This window comes from Bubalus kerabau, chromosome 1, assembly GCF_029407905.1.
Source record: "Bubalus kerabau isolate K-KA32 ecotype Philippines breed swamp buffalo chromosome 1, PCC_UOA_SB_1v2, whole genome shotgun sequence".
Lineage (NCBI taxonomy): Eukaryota > Metazoa > Chordata > Mammalia > Artiodactyla > Bovidae > Bubalus > Bubalus kerabau.
Window position 1 is genome coordinate 184,583,363 of NC_073624.1, and position 19,707 is coordinate 184,603,069.

Sequence of the window (19,707 nt, forward strand, 5' to 3'; positions counted from 1 at the left end):
TCCCTTGGAGGAGGAAATGGCAACCCACTCCAGTATTCTTTTTATTTTTTAAATTTTAATTGGGGGCTAATTACTTTATAATATTGTGGTGGTTTTTGCCATACATTCACATGAATCAGCCATGGGTGTACATATGTTCCCCACCCTGAACTTCCCTCCCACCTCCCTCCCCATCCCATCCCATCTCTCAGGGTCATCCCAGTGCACCAGCCCTGAGCACCCTGTCTCATGCATTGAACTTGGACTGGTTATCTATTTCACATATGATAATATACATGTTTCAATGCTATTCTCTCAAATCATCCCACCCTCACCTTCCCCACAGAGTCCAAAAGTCTGTTCTTTACATCTGTGTCTCTTTTGCTGTCTTGCATATAGGGTCATCATTACCATCTTTCTAAATTCCATATATATGTATTAATATGCTGTATTGCTGTTTTTCTTTCTGACTTACTTCACTCTGTATAAAAGGCTCCAGTTTCATCCACCTCATTAGAACTGATTCAAATGCATTCTTTTTCATAGCTGAGTAATATTCCATTGTGTATATGTACCACAGCTTTCCTAACCATTCCTCTGCCGATGGACATATAGGTTGCTACCATGTCCTGGCTATTGTAAACAATGCTGCAATGAACATTAGGGTACACACATCTCTTTCAATTCTGGTTTCCTTGGTGTGTTTGCCCAGCAGTGGGATTGCTGTGTCATATGGCGGTTTTTTAAGGAGTCTCCACACTGTTCTCTGTAGTGGCTGTACTGGTTTACATTCCCACCAACAGTGTAAGAGGGTTCCCTTTTCTTCACACCCTCTCCAGCATTTATTGTTTGTAGACTTTTTGATAGCAGCCATTCTGACCAGTGTGAGATGGTACCTCATTGTGGTTTTAATTTGCATTTCTCTGATAATGAGTGATGTTGAGCATCTTTTCATGTGTTTGTTAGCCATCTGTATGTCTTCTTTGGAGAAATGTCTGTTTAGTTCTTTGGCCCATTTTTTGATTGGGTTGCTTATTTTTCTGGAATTGAGCTGCAGGAGTTGCTTGTATATTTTTGAGATTAATTCTTTGTCAGTTGCTTCACTTGCTATTATTTTCTCCCACTCTGACGGCTGTCTTTTCACCTCGCTTATAGTTTCCTTCGTTGTGCAAAAGCTTTCAAGTTTAATTAGGTCCCATTTGTTTATTTTTGCTTTTATTTCCATTACTCTGGGAAGTGGGTCATAGACGATCCTGCTATGATTTACATCAGAGATTGTTTTGCCTATGTTTTTCTCTAGGAGTTTTACAGTTTCTGGTCTAACATTTTGATCTTTAATCCATTTTGCCACCCCAGTATTCTTGCCTGAGAAATCCCATGGACAGAGGTGACTGATGGGTTACAGTCCATGAGGTTGCAAAGAGTTGGACATGATTAAGTGCACATGCAAAGCAAAAAGCCATGATGTACGAGGTCTAATCTGCAGTAGTTTTTAATGAATAAAACACAATGAAGAAATGGGAGCTTTTCCTTCTCTTCCCATCACCAAACATGACAGTCCAGGAGGCCTGTGGAAAGACAACTTGTAATGAGGACCATTTAGCCATGAAATGTTGTTGTTGAACCACGCAAAGATGCCAGGATCCTTGGCCTCCGGAGGAGAAGAATTCAATCCAGGGCCAGAGACGAGGCTTGATCGCTCAGAGCTTTTGTGTAATAAAATTTTATTAAAGTATAAAGGAGATAGAGAAAACTTCTGACATAGACATCAAAAGAGGGTAGAAAGAGTACCCGCTTGCTAGTGTTAGCAATGGAGTTATATTCTCTCCAATGAATCAAAACCATGTCTGGAGGTTGTAAAGACCTCACCAGACCTACTCCCATAATTTACATTTTAAGATAACAGGATAGTCAGAAGGTTTAATACAGAGACTGTCCTCAGGCAGGATACATTATTATTATATAATCCTTGTAAAGACCAGACCTACTCCCATAATTTACATTTTAAGATAACAGGATTAGCCAGAAGGTTTAATCCAGAGACTGTCCCCAGGCAGGATACATTATTGTTATATAATCCTAAGGAATGTAGAGGGAAAAAAAGTTTGTCCTTTCTTCCTCCTTGAGAATTCCAGACTCCTCTCTCCTTTGGGACCCCTAGACTTCTTATCAACCTGCCTAGGAAATGACTCTCTCAGCCATATTGGCCTGAATTAGCCAGGTGCACCTGGCCAGATTAAAATATTCTTGTACTTTCAGTTTGTGTAACTTTTATTGCAGACTGTTTTTCCATTCTCTCTCTCTCCCATTCGTGGAGCTAAGAAGTTGTTTAGAACTTAGGGTTCAGAAAACTTGCCATGATATTACATGCTAAAAAGACATTAACAACTTAGACCTCCACAAATTCTATATACAATGAGCCTCAGGACTGCTTCTCACCAGTTTTTAGCACACAGAACGAAATGATAAAGTACTGAAAGATCTCTTTTCAGTCAAAGCCCTTGCTAACCTTGAGGAACATGTTAAGAGCTCCATATATGTTAAGAGCTCCATATTGCACAGGAGTTCACTCAAGTCTACAGAGGTCTGCTGGTGAATCTGTCCATGATTATATAATAACACAAAGGATTTACAGGGCTTTCCTTCAAAGAATGCAAAAGAAAAAAGAAAACCCCAAGTTCACAGATATGGAGAACAGATTGGTAGTTGCCAGAGATGGTAAGTGAAGAGAGGGTTGTCAAGGGGTGGGTGAAATAGGTGAAGGCAGATCAAAAGTTATAAACTTTCAGTTATAAAATAAGTCAGGGGATATAATATGTAGCAGTGTGACTATAGTTAATAATACTTTATTGCATATTGGAAAGTTGCTAAAAGAGGAAATTAAACTTTTTTCATCATAAGAAAAACTGTAACCATGTGTGATAATATTAGTCTAGTTAATTAACTAGACTTATTGTAATACTTCATAATCTATACAAATATCAAATCATGTTGTACATTTAAAAATAATGTTATATGTCAGTTATATCACAATAACATTAAAATAAAATGACCACCCCCCCAAACTAGGGAAGACATAAAAATTGCAGGAATATAGACTATCAAAAAATCAAAAGCTGGTGATTTGAAATAATCAGTAAAATTGATAAAGGTCTAGGCAGGCTAAATGAGAAGAGAGAGAAGACAGATATTATTAAAATTAGGGATGAAAGGAATGTAAGACAAGAGCATTTGATAAAACCTAACATCCATTTATGATAATGCACTAGGAATAGAGGGGAGTTCTGCCTCTTAAGATAGAACATTTGCATGAAACCTGTAGGCAACATCACACTTACTGGTGAGAAACAAGAGGCTTTTTTTGTTGTTGTTAAGATACTAAGACACTAGGTAAAGTGTCCTCTCACCACTCTTGTTCCACACTATACTGGAAGGCCCAGGTCATGCAATAAGACATGGAAATAAAATATATACAGATTAGGAAGGGAGAAGTGAAACTGACTCTGTTGTGTATGCCATGATTTTCTATGTAAAATATCTGAAAGGATCCATAACACCAGAAATCACTCGAGCAAATTAATAAGAGAGTATGGAAAGACTGAGGATACAGAAGTCAACTGTTTTTTTATAGATCCAGAGAAATATAGTTATCTGACCTTTGATAGGAGAAGGCAATGGCACCCCACTCCAGTACTCTTGCCTGGAAAATCCCATGGATGGAGGAGCCTGGTAGGCTGCAGTCCATGGGGTCGCTAGGAGTCGGACACGACTGAGCAACTTCACTTTCACTTTCATGCATTGGAGAAGGAAATGGCAACCCACTCCAGTGTTCTTGCCTGGAGAATCCCAGGGATGGGAGAGCCTGGTGGGCTGCCGTCTATGGGGTCACACAGAGTCAGACATGACTGAAGCGACTTAGCAGCAGCACCAGCAGACCTTTGATAAAGGACTAAAAGGCAATTCAATGGAGAAAAGAAAGACTTTTCAACAAATAGTGCTATAAATAGTGGATATTCACATGCAAAAACAAGTAAGTGAATCTACACACAGAACTTACAGAAAACTTAAAGTAGACCATAGTTCTAAATGTAAAATGCAAAAGTAAAAAAATTCTAAAAGATAACAGGAAAAAAATCCAGGGGATCTTGTGTTAATTGATGAATTTTAAGATACAACACCAAAAGCAGGATCCAAGAAAGAAAAAAATAAGCTTCATTTCATTAATATCCCTTGTTCTATAAAAGACAATGGTAAGAGAATATAAAGACAGTCACAGATTGCGAAAAAAATCTTTGCAGAACAGATTTTTTTTTTTGCTCAGTTATGTCCGACTTTTGTAACCCCATGGACTGTAGCCCCCCAGACTCCTCTGAGAATGGAATTTTCCTTGCAAGAATACTATAGTGGGTTGCCATTTCCTACTGCATATCTGACAAGGGACTGATATCCAAAATGTCCAAAGAACTTTTAAAATACAACAGTAAGATGATAAACAATCCAGTTAAAAATGGCAAAATTGAAAATAAGGCAAGAATCCTTGGGGGAAAAAATAAAGTCCCAAACATGGCTAAAAAAACGGGCCAAAGAGTTGAACACACATCACCAAAAAAGATATACAGATGTTAAATAAGCATACGAATAGACACTCAACATCAAATGTCATTAGGAAATTGCAAATAAAACAAATATCAAATGTCATTTCAAAGCAGAATAGAGACACAGACATAGAGAGAAAACGAATGGATACCAAGCAGGCTGGCAGGATGGGATGGGTTGGGATTGACATATACACTATTGATATGATGTATAAAATAGATAACTAATGAGAATCTACTGTACAGCACAGGGAACTCTACTCAGTGCTCTGTGGTGACCTAAATGGGAAGAGAATCTGAAAAAGAGGGGATATATGCATACACTTTGCTATACAGTAGAAACTAAGAACATTGTAAAGCAACTACACTCCAGTACAAATTAATAAAAAATAAAAATAGATATCACTGGACATTTACTTGTTGTTTGCTCGCTAAAGTTGTGTCTGACCCTTTGCAACTCCATAGACTGTAGCCTGCCAAGCTCTTCTGTCCATGGGATTTCCCAGGCAAGAATAACAGAGGTTACCATTTCCTTCTTCAGGGATGTTCCTGACCCCAGGGATTGAACCTGTGTCTCTGCATCTCTTGCATTGGCAGGAGGATTCTTTACCACTGTGCCACCTGGGAAGTCCCGCCCCAGGTTGAGATATAATCCCTAAGGTGGGTCAGTCCCTGTGAAGGAGGATAGGGACACCTGAGCCATCACTGGAGTGAACACTCCTTACCTCCTCCTTACCTCCTTGAGGAGACTCTCAAGGAAGATTCAGTTTAAGATCAGACTCAAAATAACTCCCCAATTCATAGGCTCTTTGTCCAGGAGACAGAACTCCTGACCACAGACTTTTTCAATATGCAAAATACACTCTAAGTGCACTTACATCATAGATGCAGAACTCAAACATAACATGTAAAGACATCTATGCCAAAGAAAACCCCACTGTCTGCTCTGCTTCAAAGAGCGGGGAGCTTTAGTTTGGAGTCACTGTCCTCAGGCTCTGCTCTACAGTCACAATACTTTGAATTATCATTGAATTGACAAAATGATACTTCACAAGAAATCCAGCAAAAGCACTCAACCCAGTGTTTATGTGTAAGGAAGGTAGAAAATCGTGATGCAATTTTATTTGTTCAACAGGCAAACTCCAAAATATCTATTCCTATCAGAAAATGAAGAGGTCACTTATTTCCAAAAAAAGAAACCGAACTGTAAACGATCACGGGGAGCACTCTTAGATACTGCAAGTCTAAGTCCTGATATGCCATTTGAAATCACCCAAAAGACCTCAGACTATAACAACATCCACTCAGAGTTTAAAAAATATTAAACAAAAATTTGGCATGTAGAATGTAATAATGAGATTCTTTTTTCTGAGATTCACCTTTTTTTTTTTTGCCTCTTTGGAAAAGCTTTACACTGTCTCCCCAGGTCTATTGAGTAAATAAAATTCAGATTTATTGAAAAACTGAGTCTCAAATAAGTGAATACATCTTTTCAAAGTGAGAAACTCAGGAACAGAGGCAGTGCTGAAAAGGCAGATCACCTAGGAAAGTTATTCAAAAGGATCCTTGAGCCAAAAGTCCTCATGTCTGTGAGCAAGACAGATTTTGAGAGGAGAGGCACAAAGATTTCAGTTTCAAAGATTTCACAGCGTATTCCAGGTGGTTGTTTTTTTTTTTTTTTTTTTCCCTCTCAAGTAAATAGCCATAAAAACAAATCTTTGAAAAGAGCCATCCATGGCTCTGTGGATAAATAATAAACAATTAAAATACCACATCATTTTGAAATGTACCAAGAAGAAAAATACGTAAAAATGATACTATGAACTGTAGAGGGGAAGATGGCATTTGGGAATGTGAGGAAAGATCTGGAAATTCAGGGATTTATTGCCAGTCCTAGGAAAGGCTGGAAAAGGCAATGGCACCCCACTCCAGTACTCTTGCCTGGAAAACCCCATGGACAGAGGAGCCTGGTGGGCTACAGTCCATTGGGTCGCTAAGAGTCGGGTACTACTGAGCGACTTCACTTTCACTTTTCACTTTCATGCATTGGAGAAGAAAATGGCAACCCACTCCAGTATTCTTGCCTGGAGAATCCCAGGGACGACAGAGCCTGGTGGGCTGCCGTCTATGGAGTCGCAAAGAGTCGGACACGACTGAAGTGAAAGCATTAACAACCTCTAGATTTTTAATCTTTGCTCTTTGATATTTGTTATCAATTTTGTACCGTTAAGAATCTAATCTTCAGTACCCATTTTTACTTAGTGGTGTGATTACTGCCTTGATTGCTATTTCACCTTTTGACTCTCCCTTTTCTCCCCCAGGTCACCTCTATCTCCTCCCTCCCCCTTCTCTTCTCTACTTAACTTTGTGAATCTCTCTGGGTGTGCCGGGCTGTGGAGAACACTTAGGGAACTTTTTATTGGCTAGATTGGTCTCTCCCCTTTTGACTGCCCCTCTTCTCCTCCTGTCACCTCTATCTCCTTCCTCCCTTTTATCTTCTCTATGTAACTCTGCGAACCTCTCTGGGTGTTCCAGACTGTGGAGAGCACATAGGGAGTTGATTACTAGCTACATTGGTCTCTCCCCTTTTGATTTCCCCCTTTCTCCTCCTGGTCACCTCTATCACCCTCCTCCCTCTTCTGTTCTCCATATAACTCTGTGAACCTCTCTGGGTGTTCCTCACGGTGGAGAATCTTTTCACCATTAACCTAGATGTTTTGTCATCAGTGCTGTATGGATGCAGAAGCCTTGAGGCTACTGTAAGAATAAGACTGAAAGCCAGAGGCAGGAGACTTAAATCCAAAACTTGAGAACACCAGAAAACTCCTGACTCCAGGGAACATTAATCAACAAGAGCTCATCCAAAGCCTCCATACCTACACTGAAACCAAACTCCACCCAAGAGCTAACAAGTTGCCGAGCAAGACATACAAGGTAATTCTCCAGCAACACAGGAACATATCCCTGAGCATTAAAATACAGGCTGCCCAAAGTCACACCAAACCCATAGACATCTCAAAACTCACTACTGGACACTTCATTGCACTCCAGAGAGAAGAGATCCAGCTCCACCCACCACAACACTGATGCAAGCTTCCCTAAACAGGAAACCTTGACAAGCCACTAGTCCAACCCCACCCACAGGGAGCAACTTCCACAATAAAGAGGAACCACAGACTTTCAGCATACAGAAAAGCCACCCCAAACAGAGCAATCTAAACAAGATGAAAAGGCAGAGAAATATTCAGCAGGTAAAGGAACATGATAAATGCCCACCAAACCAAACAAAAGAGGAGGAGATAGGGAGTCTACCTGAAAAAGAATTCAGAATAATGATAGTAAAGATGATCCAAAATCAGAAAACAAAACGGAGTTACAGATAAATAGATTAGAGACAAGGATTGAGAAAATGCAAGAAATGTTAAACAAGGACCTAGAAGAATTTTAAAAGGGTCGTCAATAATGAATAATGCAATAACTGAGATCAAACAGTAGAATAACTAAGGCAGAAGATAGATTAAGTGAGGTGGAAGACAGAATGGTGGAAATAAATGAAGCAAAGAGCAAAAAAGAAAAAGAATTAAAAGAAATGAGGACAACCTCAGAGACCTCTGGGACAATATCAAACGCCCCAACATTTGAATCATAGGAGTCCCAGAAGAAGAAGACAAAAAGAAAGGCCATGAGAAAATACTTGAGGAGATAATAGTTGAAAACTTCCCTAAAATGGGGAAGGAAATAGCCACTCAAGTCCAAGAAATCTAGAGAGTCCAAAACAGGATAAACCCAAGGCGAAACACTCGAAGACATATTAATCAAATTAATGAAAATCAAACACAAAGAGCAAATATTAAAAGCAGCAAGGGAAAGGCAACAAATAACACACAAGAGGATTCTCATAAAGGTAACAGCTGGTCTTTCAGTAGAAACTCTTCATGCCAGAAGGGAATGGCAGGACATTTTTGTCATCACTTAAGGTGATGAAAGAGAAAAACCTACAACCCAGATTATTATACCCCAGCAAGGATCTCATTCAAATATGAAAGAGAAATCGAAAGCTTTACAGACAAGCAAAAGCTGAGAGAATTCAGCACCACCAAACCAGCTCTTCAACAAATGGTATAGGATCTTCTCTAGACAGGAAACACAGAAAAGGTGTATAATCTCGAGCCCAAAACAACAAAGTAAATGGCAATGGGATCATACTTATCAACAATTACCTTAAATGTAAATGGACTGAATGTTCCCAACCAAAAGACAAAGACTGTCCGAATGGATACAAAAACAAGACCCCTATATATGCTGTCTACAAAAGACCCACTGCAAACCAAGGGACACATACAGACTGAGAATGAAGGGCTGGAAAATGATATTTCACCCAAATGGAGACCAAAAGAAAGCAGGAGTATCTATACTCATATCAGAAAAAATAGACTTTGAAATAAAGACTGTGAAAAGAGACAAAGAAGGACACTACATAATGATCAAAGGATCAATCCAAGAAGAAGATATAACAATTATAAATATATATGCACCCAACATAGGGGCACCACAATATGTAAGCCAAATGCTAACAAGTATGAAAGGGGAAATTAACCCAGTAACATGATAACAGTGGGGGACTTTAATATCCCACTCACACCTATGGATAGATCAACTAAACAAAAAATTAGCAAGGAAACACAAATTTTAAATGATACAATAGACCAATTAGACCTAATTGATATCTATAGGACATTTGACCCCAAAACAATGAATTTCACCTTTTTCTCAAGTGCACATGGAACCTTCTCCAGGAAAGATCACATCCTGGGTCATAAATCTAGTCTTGGTAAATTCAAAAAAACTGGAATCATTTCAAGCACCTTTTCTAATCACAATGTGGTAAGATTAGATGTCAACTACAGGAAAAAAAAAACTATTAAAAATGCAAACATATGGAGGCTAAATAACACACTTCTGAATAGCCAACAAATCACAGAAAAAAAAAAAAAAGAAATAAAAACATGCATAGAAACGAATGAAAATGAAAACACAACAACCCAAAACCTATGGGATTCAATAAAAGCAGTGCTAAAGGGGAAGATTCATAGCAATACATGCTTACCTCAAGAAACAAGAGAAAAACCAAATTAATAACCTAACTTTACACCTAAAGCAACTAGCGAAAGAAGAAATGAAGAACCCCAGGGTTAGTAGAAGGACAGAAATCATAAAAAATTAGGGCAGAAATAAATGAAAAAGAAACAAAGGAGACTATAACAAAAATCAAGAAAACTAAAAGCTGTTTTTTTAAGAAGATAAATAAAATACACAAACCAGAAAATAGAAAAGGGAACCCTCTTACACTGTTGGTGGGAATGCAAACTAGTATGGCCATTATGGAGAACAGTGTGGAGATTCTTTAAAAAACTGGAAATAGAACTGCCATATGACACAGCAATCCCACTGCTGGGCAAACACACCAGGGAAACCAGAATTGAAAAAGATATGTGTACCCTAATGTTCATTGCAGCATTGTTTACAATAGCCAGGACATGGTAGCAACTTAGATGTCCATCGGCAGAGGAATGGATAGGAAAGCTGTGGTACATATACACAATGGAATATTACTCAGCTATGAAAAAGAATGCATTTGAATCAGTTCTAATGAGGTGGATGAAACTGGAGCCTTTTATACAGAGTGAAGTAAGTCAGAAAGAAAAACATCAATACAGCATATTAATGCATATATATGGAATTCAGAAAGATGGTAATGATGACCCTATATGTGGGACAGAAGAGACACAGATGTAAAGAACAGACTTTTGGACTCTGTGGGAGAAGGCGAGGGTGGGATGATGAGAGAATAGCATTGAAACATGTATATTATCATATGTGAAATAGATGACCAGTCAAGCTTCAATGCATGAGACAGGGTGTTTAGGGCTGGTGCACTGAGATGACCCTGAGGGATGTGATGGGGAGGGAGGTGGGAGGGGGATTCAAGATGGGGGACATATGTACACCCATGGGTGATTCATGTCAGTGTATGGCAAAAACAACTACAATATTGTAAAGTAATTAGCCTCCAATTAAAATAAGTAAATTAATTTAAAAAATGAAGATAGTATAATATATTTTGAATGCCTCTATGCATAGACAGTAAGAAATGAGTGACAGTGAAGTTGCTCAGTTGTGTCCAACTCTTTGTGACCCCGTGGACTGTAGCCTACCAGGCTCCTCTGTCCATGGGATTCTCCAGGCAAGAATGCTCAAGTGGGTTGCCATTTCCTTCTCCAAGAAATGAGCAGATTTGTGCAATTGTCAGATAATAGTTAAATTTTAAAACTGCAGTGAAGACATTGTATTGTCTTCTGGTGAATGGCTACACCACCACATATGAGTGTTTCTTGCCCTAAACCCCAAAGAAAACATGTACCTCTAAGCCCAACTATGACTTTTCTGGAATGGGCTGTGAGATGCAGAGGGTAAAGGTAAATGATCCTGCCGAGGTCCAGCCCCGGCTGATCCAGGGTATTCGAAGGAGAGACGGCCTAGGCAACTATTCAAATGTTAATTAGAGATATAAAGAGTAATAAAAAGAGGATAGCTCAGTAGGAAAATTCAGTGGAGAAAAGAAGCTGAGTGGCTTGGTTTACGCGGAAAATCAATAGAAGCCGTGACACCAGGTTAGCTCTGACCACGGAGGCCGCAGGCGCCCTCTCAAATAGCGGAAGGTGCCCCACCTCAGACACGTTCTAGAGTGGGTCTTAGAAGCCCAGGCAAATAAATGGTCGCAGAGGATATCCACGCTCCAGATGGACACTCAGCTGGAAATTGAGGGGAAGAATGACATGGGGAGACCAAGTGTTGGTGAGCAAGGCCCATAGCTTTATTTTCAACAGGGGCTTTACCCTAAGTTACACATAGAGGATAATAGGGGATGCAAAGTCAGCAGTCTTTGATGCTTATCAAAAACCAGGGTTTCTTTCCTGCAAATTTATCGTATACAAATGGTTTAGGTGATTTACATCATCTTCTGGCCAGAAGGCCTAATAACATTTTATGACTCTTGACAAAGACTTATCAACCGTAAGACTTATTTTCTCTAAGAGTAATTATTTTAAGGTTTGGCGCCATCTTTCGAAGATAAAATTGCATTCCTATAGGGCGGATGTGTAATGGGTTTACAAAGGAAAGAATTTATTACCTTAAGGGTCTAAAGTTACTAACACCAAGGCCACTACTTATTTTTTCTACATACCAACTATATTAATTAATACACAGTCAAGGATACAATTCAGGGGATGTGGAAACTTGGCAACAAACATTGGCTCATCAATGAAATCTTTTACTAGTTTTATTCTGACAGTTTCTAACTCTCTGAGAGGCTCTAAGCTATTTGACTATCTTAAGCTTCCCGTGCCTCTCAAGGCTGGGAGACTGTAAACAATCGTATGCATAGCTGTAGGAGTCCGGGTAAACTTGTCAGGCGAGTTAGAGAGCCATCTGAGGGGTTTGAATTTAAACACTCCTAATTGCCCAGGAACTTTATTAATTGGAGCTGTAAGTTAACTCTTTGACAGAGAGAGTGAGATGGTGGTGGGGGACAGCCCCCAGTAAAGTCAGAGGTGAGAGCACAAAGCAATAAAGTAGGCAGACTCTGGTTTTTGGGGGTAGATGCTCGAGAATATCCGGGGGCACTCCCGAGGCTCGATCCCGCCTTTGCGTATGCCGAGCCTCCTTCCTCATGACCTTTGTCACGAGTGGAATGTCTCTCGCCGGCTCCCGGCATGATCCCTTGCAGTGTCAATGGTCAAAACCTCAATTATAGTGAAGTTTGAAAGATAACCTGATTCCTTCAATCAATAATTCACACAATAAATTAGCCACTATAGCTTAAGATTCCAAATCCTTTCTCCTTGTTATGTAGTCATGAGATCTAGACACAATTATCTAGCTGAAATACAAACCTGGATTAGGGACTTACTTCCCAGTGACTAAGACTCTGTGTTCACAATGCAAGGGGCCTGGGTTTGATCCCTAGTCAGGGAACCAGATCACACGTGTCACAACTGAAGAGCCCACATGATACAACTAAGACCTGGAGCAGCCAAATAAATAAAATAAATATTTAAAAAACCTGAGTCAACCTTAACTTTTCATATGTATCTGGAAATTTATTATAGGAATTGTCTTATAGGTTTGAGATGGAGAAGTCCCATGAATGATCATCTCCAAGCTGAAGAAGCAGAAAATCTGGTGGCATAATTGAGTCCAAGTGTGAAAGCCTGAGAACCAGGAGCTCTGAGGTCCAAGGGCAGGAAAAGATGGGCATTGAGCTCAAGAAGAGGGGGTATGAATCACCCTTCCTTCATCTTTTTGTTCCATTTCTTTTGGTCCTCAGGAGATTAGATAACACCCACAATGATGAGGTTGGGTGTCTTTTACTCAGTATTTTACTCAGCATTAGAATCAAATGCTAATCTCTTCCAGAAATACTCTCAAGAACACACCCAGGAATAAAGCTTAACCAGCTATCCTGGTATCCGTTAGTCCGATCAAGTGGACACACAAAAAGTGACCACCAAACGTAGCTCTATCCAGCCAACACAAATAAAAAATGACAATATGACCTATGTAATTTTAAATTTTGTAGAAAGCATACTAAAGAAAGTAAATTGAAAGAGAACACTGGTTTTGATAATATTTGTCCTTAAAGAAACAAAAAGAAATATTTCAAAATGTCATCCACATCACAAAACATTATATCGTTTTCTTCATTCTGAGCCTTGAAAACTGGTGTCTTATGATTACAAGCCTTGTTAAGTCAGAAGTTGAATTTGAAATCTGATTCATTATTCTTGACCTACATTGAGATTTCACAAGACTGACAGTTCTAAGAGAAGACACACACCAAGTATTAACTTATCCTTTCTTATGGCATGTCTGTTCTACAGTTTGACCCATTTTCCAATGTTTTTTCAGCATTTTGCTTCATCAGACAGAATTATTATATTTACAGTATTCAGTTTGATGTACTTGACTTAGATGTGTAATGCAAATTTCTTCCTCTGCTCAAGTTTTCAGATGAATTTTGATGACTACAGATGCCTAAAATATTTTAATATGATCTAAGTTACACATTTCCCTTATCTACTTGAGATTTATTGTACTAAATGGAATCCATTTTCTCCTCATTGAGCAACTGTTTTCTTTCAAAGCTTAAAGTTGCATATTGTTTATGTTAGAGCTGAAATGAAGAACTTAAGTAGCTAAGAATATATTGATCCCAGCACAGACCAGATTACTAAACAGCAAGACAGTTCAAGAGCAAATATCCCAATAGAATCCAAGGGGAATAATCTTGGAAAACTCAGAACACAGTTAGAAGAGAGGTGAGATGTGATGAAAAGGAGAGTAGAGAGAAAGTGGGGAGAAATTGATATCAGAAGTGAAAATACACAAGCATGGTTTAAAAAGACATCACCCAATGGTTGCAATAACTTAATATCCTGAGTCAAATATTGTATATACACAGGATAAAATAATGAGCTAAAATATGGTCTAGAAGCCAAAGTTAATGTAATGCACTTTTAGAGAATACAGAGGCCAAACAAGCAAGAAAAAGGCTAAATGGTGATGTCTAAGGAAAAATAAAATAAGATGGATAACAAGAGAGTACTATTTTTATACTTTTTTGCGGGGGGCAGATAGGGCCAAGAGGCATGCAGGATCTTGGTTTCCCAACCAGGGCTTGAACCCGTGCCCCCTGCATTGGGAGTTCAGAGTCTTAACCAATGGATCACCAGGGAAATCCCTTGAGCACCATTTTTAATAAGCTGCTGGTGCTGCTAAGTCACTTCAGTCGTGTCTGACTCTGTGAGACCCCATAGACGGCAGCCCACCAGGCTCCCCCGTCCCTGGGATTCTCCAGGCAAGAACACTCGAGTGGGTTGCCATTTCCTTCTCCAATGCATGAAAGTGAAAAGTGAAAGTGAAGTTGCTCAGTCAGGTCCGACTCTTTGTGACCCCATGGACTGCAGCCTACCAGGCTCCTCTGTCCATGGGATTTTCCAGGCAAGAGTACTGGAGTGGGGTGCCATCGCCTTCTCCATTTTAATAAGCTAAGAAGAATCAAATCCAACTAGAGTTTTATACCCAGAATCAACATTGCCCCAAGTAAAGATGTCTGCCAAAACTTATATGAAACACTTTGTTATGAACAACATTGAATTAGACAAAATACTAGAGTGAGTTGTTAAGTCCAAAGTAAGATAATTCTATATTAAAAACCAGGAATGCAAAAAGCATGAATAAGAAAAGAAAGGATAATTTCAAAATAATTATGAATACATTTTCTTCATAAAGCACTTCTCTTTGCGACCCCATGAATCGCAGCATGCCAGGCCTCCCTGTCCATCACCAACTCCCAGAGTCCACTGAGACTCACGTCCATTGAGTCAACGATGCCATCCAGCCATCTCATCCTCTGTCGTCCCCTTCTCCTCCTGCCCCCAGGTTTATCTCAGGGACATTAAAATATCTGTAGCATTAAAACAATGACAACAGTAATAGAAGAGTCAAGGAAGTTAAAATGGAATGGAAAGTGTTCTAAGGTATTAATAGCATTTGGAAAAGGTGCTAAAAATAATTATCTGTATTAGACTATTAAGTGAAGGATTTATAGTGTAATCACTATTGTAACTACACACTGATGTGTGTATGATTGTGACTGACAAGTTTCCAGACAAAAAGTGGATTAATAAAAGTGTTAAACCCTAGTCTAGGGAGGTAAAGGGAGTAGAGAGACTAATTACGTCAAAGGATCAGAAAAGAGTAAGGTGATTGAAATCATCAAACATTAACCAGGAATTAGTTGAAGGGTAAATGTACAAAATACTAACGTTTTAAAAGAATGGCTGTGTGATATAGACATTACAGACTTGTCAACAAACATTTTGGAGCAAAATAACTCGGTTTGATCCCTGGGTTGGGAAGATCCCCTGGGAAAGACATGGCAGTTCACTCTAGTATTCTTGTCTGGAAAATCCCATGAACAGAGGAGTTTGGAAGGCTATAGTCCAGGGGTTCACAAAAAGTCACAGATAGGACTTAGTGAATAAACAACCTCAACAATTAATGATAAACAGTCAAAAGGTCTCTATTTTTCCTTTTTGCTATTATAACATCAATTTCTAGAAATCTTTGTATACAGATAGAAACTTCTATTCCTATTTTTGTTGACTGTATCCATAGTGGGAGAAAAACAAAAGATTAACTTGTTGATAGGAACTGCAAATACCACTCCATACATAGATGTATTACATTTTTTAAACATTTTTTTCTTTTTTGGCTGTGCTGGGTATTCCCTGCTCTATGTGGGCTTTCTCTAATTGCAGTGAACTGGGGCTTCTATTGGAGAAGGCAATGGCACCCCACTCCAGTACTCTTGCCTGGAAAATCCCATGGACGGAGGAGCCTGGTAGGCTGAAGACCATGGGGTCGCAAAGAGTCGGACACGACTGAGCGACTTCACTTTCACTTTTCCCTTTCATGCATTGGAGAAGGAAATGGCAACCCACTCCAGTGTTCTTGCCTGGAGAATCCCAAGGACGGGGGAGCCTGGTGGGCCGCCATCTATGGGGTCGCACAGAGTTGGACACGACTGGAGCGACTTAGCAGCAGCAGCAGCAGCAGGGGCTTCTATTGTTGCAGACCACAGGCTCTAGAGTGCGGGCTCAGTAGTTGAGCTGGCACACTGGCTTAGTTGCTTCACAGCATGCGGAATCTTTCCAGACTGGGGATCGAACCTGTGTCCCTTGCTTTAGCAGGCGGATTCTCATCCATGGTGCCAACAACGAAATCCCATTTTTTTCATCTAGGGTAGTTTCTGACAGTGTTAACAGCCTCCTATTTTTGCATTTGTGTATAAAGACCGAAGAATCTCTTAAATCCCTTTGATCTGAGATAGGGTGTGTCTTTGAAAAATCCACTGATTGGGTTACCCACTCCCTCCATAAAAGGGGAATCTGAGGCAGAAATCACTGCTTTCTCTGGCAAGCTACAGGCGGTCTGCATCTCCGGATTGGGTCACAGGACAGCTCTTGAATCAGGGGGAACCAGCATCAGCCTCTTTCACAGATCAGCCTGTTCTGGTAAGTGGGGCATCCATATTGATGGGAACAGTGTCCACTTGCATCTTTTCTTGGTGAAATTTCCTAGAGTTAGCTCTTACAAGAAAAAGTTATGTTATTGAAAGGTATATCCTAAATGTTAATGTTACAAAATATTCAAAGTTTTGTATAGTTTTGCATTTGAAACTTTCTTGGAATAACAGGACAGATCAAAAAAAAAAAATTCGACATCACCAAGAAATGGAAGCAATTCTTGGCTCTGCTTTGTTTAATTGTTGTCCTCTGTGGAAAATTCTTTACCCACGCTGTGGTTGAGTCCTTCTCTTTCTTTCTTTCTCTTTCTTTTGCAATTAAGTTTTCTGCTCAAGTATGTCCTCAGTTAGGCTTTCCCCTGGAGTAGGAAATGACAACCCACTCCAGTATTCTTGCCTGGAGAACTCCATGGACAGAGGAGCCTGGCGGGCTATGGCCCATCTACAGGGTTGAAGAGTCGGACACAACTTAGTGACTAAACCACCACACCACCAATCTTTTCATCATCAGTAATTTTAATTTCTTCCTCCCTTTATCCTTTCCAGCTTCACTTTCCCCATGTGTGTGTATGTTAGTCATTCAGCTGTGTTTAACTCTTTATGACCCCATGGACTATAGTCTGCCAGGCTCCTCTGAATACTGGAGTGGGTAACCATTCCCTTCTCAAGGGTATCTTCCCACCCAGGGATGGAATGTGGGTCTCCCGCACTGCAGGCATATTCTTTACCGTTGAAGCCACCAGGCAAGCCAAAGCAAAAGGTAAATAGCTCAGCATAAAACCTTAAAGTCCACATTAGTCATCTATTCACTGAATATACCATTTGTGAGAAAAACAGTATAAAATTAATAGATAATAATGCAGATAGAATTAAAAATGGGAAGAAATCAACATAGAGAAGGTAATATGCATCAGGAAAGGTCACTCTGTTAAATAATGTTTTGCAGAAAAATTGAAAGTTGCTCAAGACTGATTCAAGGGCGACAGAGGCTCCAGAGGCAGTAATAGCACCCCCGAGGCCAGGACGTGGAGGTTCTTCTGGAGGCTCTGTTTCCGGAGCAGCGGAAGCCGGGAGCCGGGACTGGTCAGGTTCCTGTCAGTCGCTGAGATCTCCCTCATCCTCCTCAGCTTCAGAAAAATGGCTCAAGCGACCAAGCGTGCAATGAAGGAAATGTCAACATCTGATCCGTTGGAGAGGAACAAGAGAGATAATGAAAAATTCCGCAAACTCTTTGTTGGTGGCTTGAGCTCTGAAACCACAGAAGAAACTCTATGGAACTACTACCGGCAGTGGGGATATCTTACAGACTGTGTGGTCGTAAGAGACCCCGCCAGCCAGACATCAAGAAGATTTGGTTTTGTCACATTTTCCTCCATGGCTGAGGTGGATGCTGCCATGGCGGCCAGACCTCATTCCATCGATGGGAAAAGGGTCGCCCCCAAACGTGCTGTCCCAAGAGAGGACTATGGAAAACCAGGGGCTCTTGTCACTGTGAAGAAGCTGTTTGTTTGTAGAATTGGAGAAGACACGGAGAAGCATCATCTTAGAGATTACTTTGGGAAATATGGAAAAATCAATGCCATTGAGATCATTAGTGATAGGGAGTCTGGAAGGAAAAGAGGCTTTGGGTTTGTGACTTTTGATGACCATGATCCCGTGGATAAGCTTGTGTTGCAGAAATACCATACCATCAATGGTCATCACGCAGAAGTAAGAAAGGCCTTATCTAGACAAGAAATGCAGGAACTCCAGCATTCTAGAATAGGAAGGGGAGGAGGTAAAGCTGATTTCCTATACTTGCATGGTGGTGGTGGAAATTTTGGAGCTGGACGAGGAAGGGACTTTAGAGAAGGATCTGATGGAGGTGGAAGCAGTGGTGAATCTGGGGATGGTGACCATGGGTATGGAGGAGGACCAGGAGGTGGTAGTTTGAGGGTTAATCCTGGTTATGGAGAAGGACGAGGAGGTTGTGATGGAGAAGGACCTGGACATGGCCACCAGGATAGGGGCTGCAGAGCTGGTTATACCAACTATGGAGGAAGGAACGATGGAAGTCAGAATTGCAATAATTTGGGAAATTATAAGCAGAAACCTTCAAAGTACGAGTTACTGAAGAGTGGGAAACTGAGTGGTAGGAGGAATATGGGAGGATCATATGGTGGAGGAAACTATTGTCCAGGAGGCCATGGAGGAAGGGGGGGTTATGGAGAGAGGGCGATATTGAGCTTGTTATTTGACAGGGGCTTGATTGTATAAATCAGGGAGAATGAGAGCCCGGAGGTAACAGAATAGCTTCAGGCTATGGAAATAACAATATCAAGGAAACTCTCATTTCAGTCATGCATAAATATTTGGTGATGTGGCCCAAGGCATGAGAGCACATGCAGAGAGCCATTTTGTGAGTGGACTTAATTATGTAAAAAAAATTACCGTCCTTGGAGGAAAAAAGTCATATAAAAAATGCTTTTGAGACATAATTCTTTCTTTTTGTAATGTCTTTCCAGTGGCCACTGTTCAAGAGTGTAGAAGCATCTCTTTCTTTGATAATGTTAAATTTTAAAATTTTGGGTGACATGTGAAAATCCTTTTTCAAGATTTTCCCCATATTTTTAAAACTGCTAGCTAGAATCACCATGTAATAAGAACTAACATCATTCTTCTAAAGAAATTTAGGTCATGTGTAAAGAAGCTATTGTACATTGAAGATTTAATAAAATAATTTAAAAGGTGAAATGGTAGTAGTTTGTACCCACCTATGCATAAAATATAAAATCCACTCTTTTTAAATATACTCATCTTTTGATATTTGATATTTTTATATTTTCCCATGTCTGGACTATTGGAAATGATCCTGCAATGATCATGTGAAGGTAGATGATTATTTAGGATACTGGCTTCATTTTTTTCCTGATACATACCCAGAAGTGGAATTGCTGGTTCCTGCTGCTGCTGTTGCTGCTACTAAGTCACTTCAGTCATGTC

The 19,707-nt window shown here is 40.0% G+C and overlaps 2 protein-coding genes across 8 annotated transcripts in view; one reads left to right on the plus strand and one right to left on the minus strand.

The window, feature by feature from the left end:
- ELOF1 (elongation factor 1) overlaps nucleotides 1–19,707 on the minus strand; it is a 277,100-nt gene that overhangs the window by 59,060 nt on the left and 198,333 nt on the right. The window lies entirely within an intron of this gene.
- On the plus strand, nucleotides 16,575–19,458 carry LOC129626401 (heterogeneous nuclear ribonucleoproteins A2/B1-like). Its single transcript, XM_055545427.1, has 2 exons — nucleotides 16,575–16,714; nucleotides 17,672–19,458. The coding sequence occupies exon 2, from the start codon at nucleotides 17,863–17,865 to the stop codon at nucleotides 18,979–18,981; it is 1,119 nt and encodes a 372-aa protein (XP_055401402.1). The 5' UTR covers nucleotides 16,575–16,714; nucleotides 17,672–17,862; the 3' UTR covers nucleotides 18,982–19,458.

Excerpts from the sequence above, each read along its gene's own strand:
- LOC129626401 (XM_055545427.1), top strand. The coding sequence starts at position 17,863 with ATGGCTCAAGCGACCAAGCGTGCAATGAAGGAAATGTCAACATCTGAT.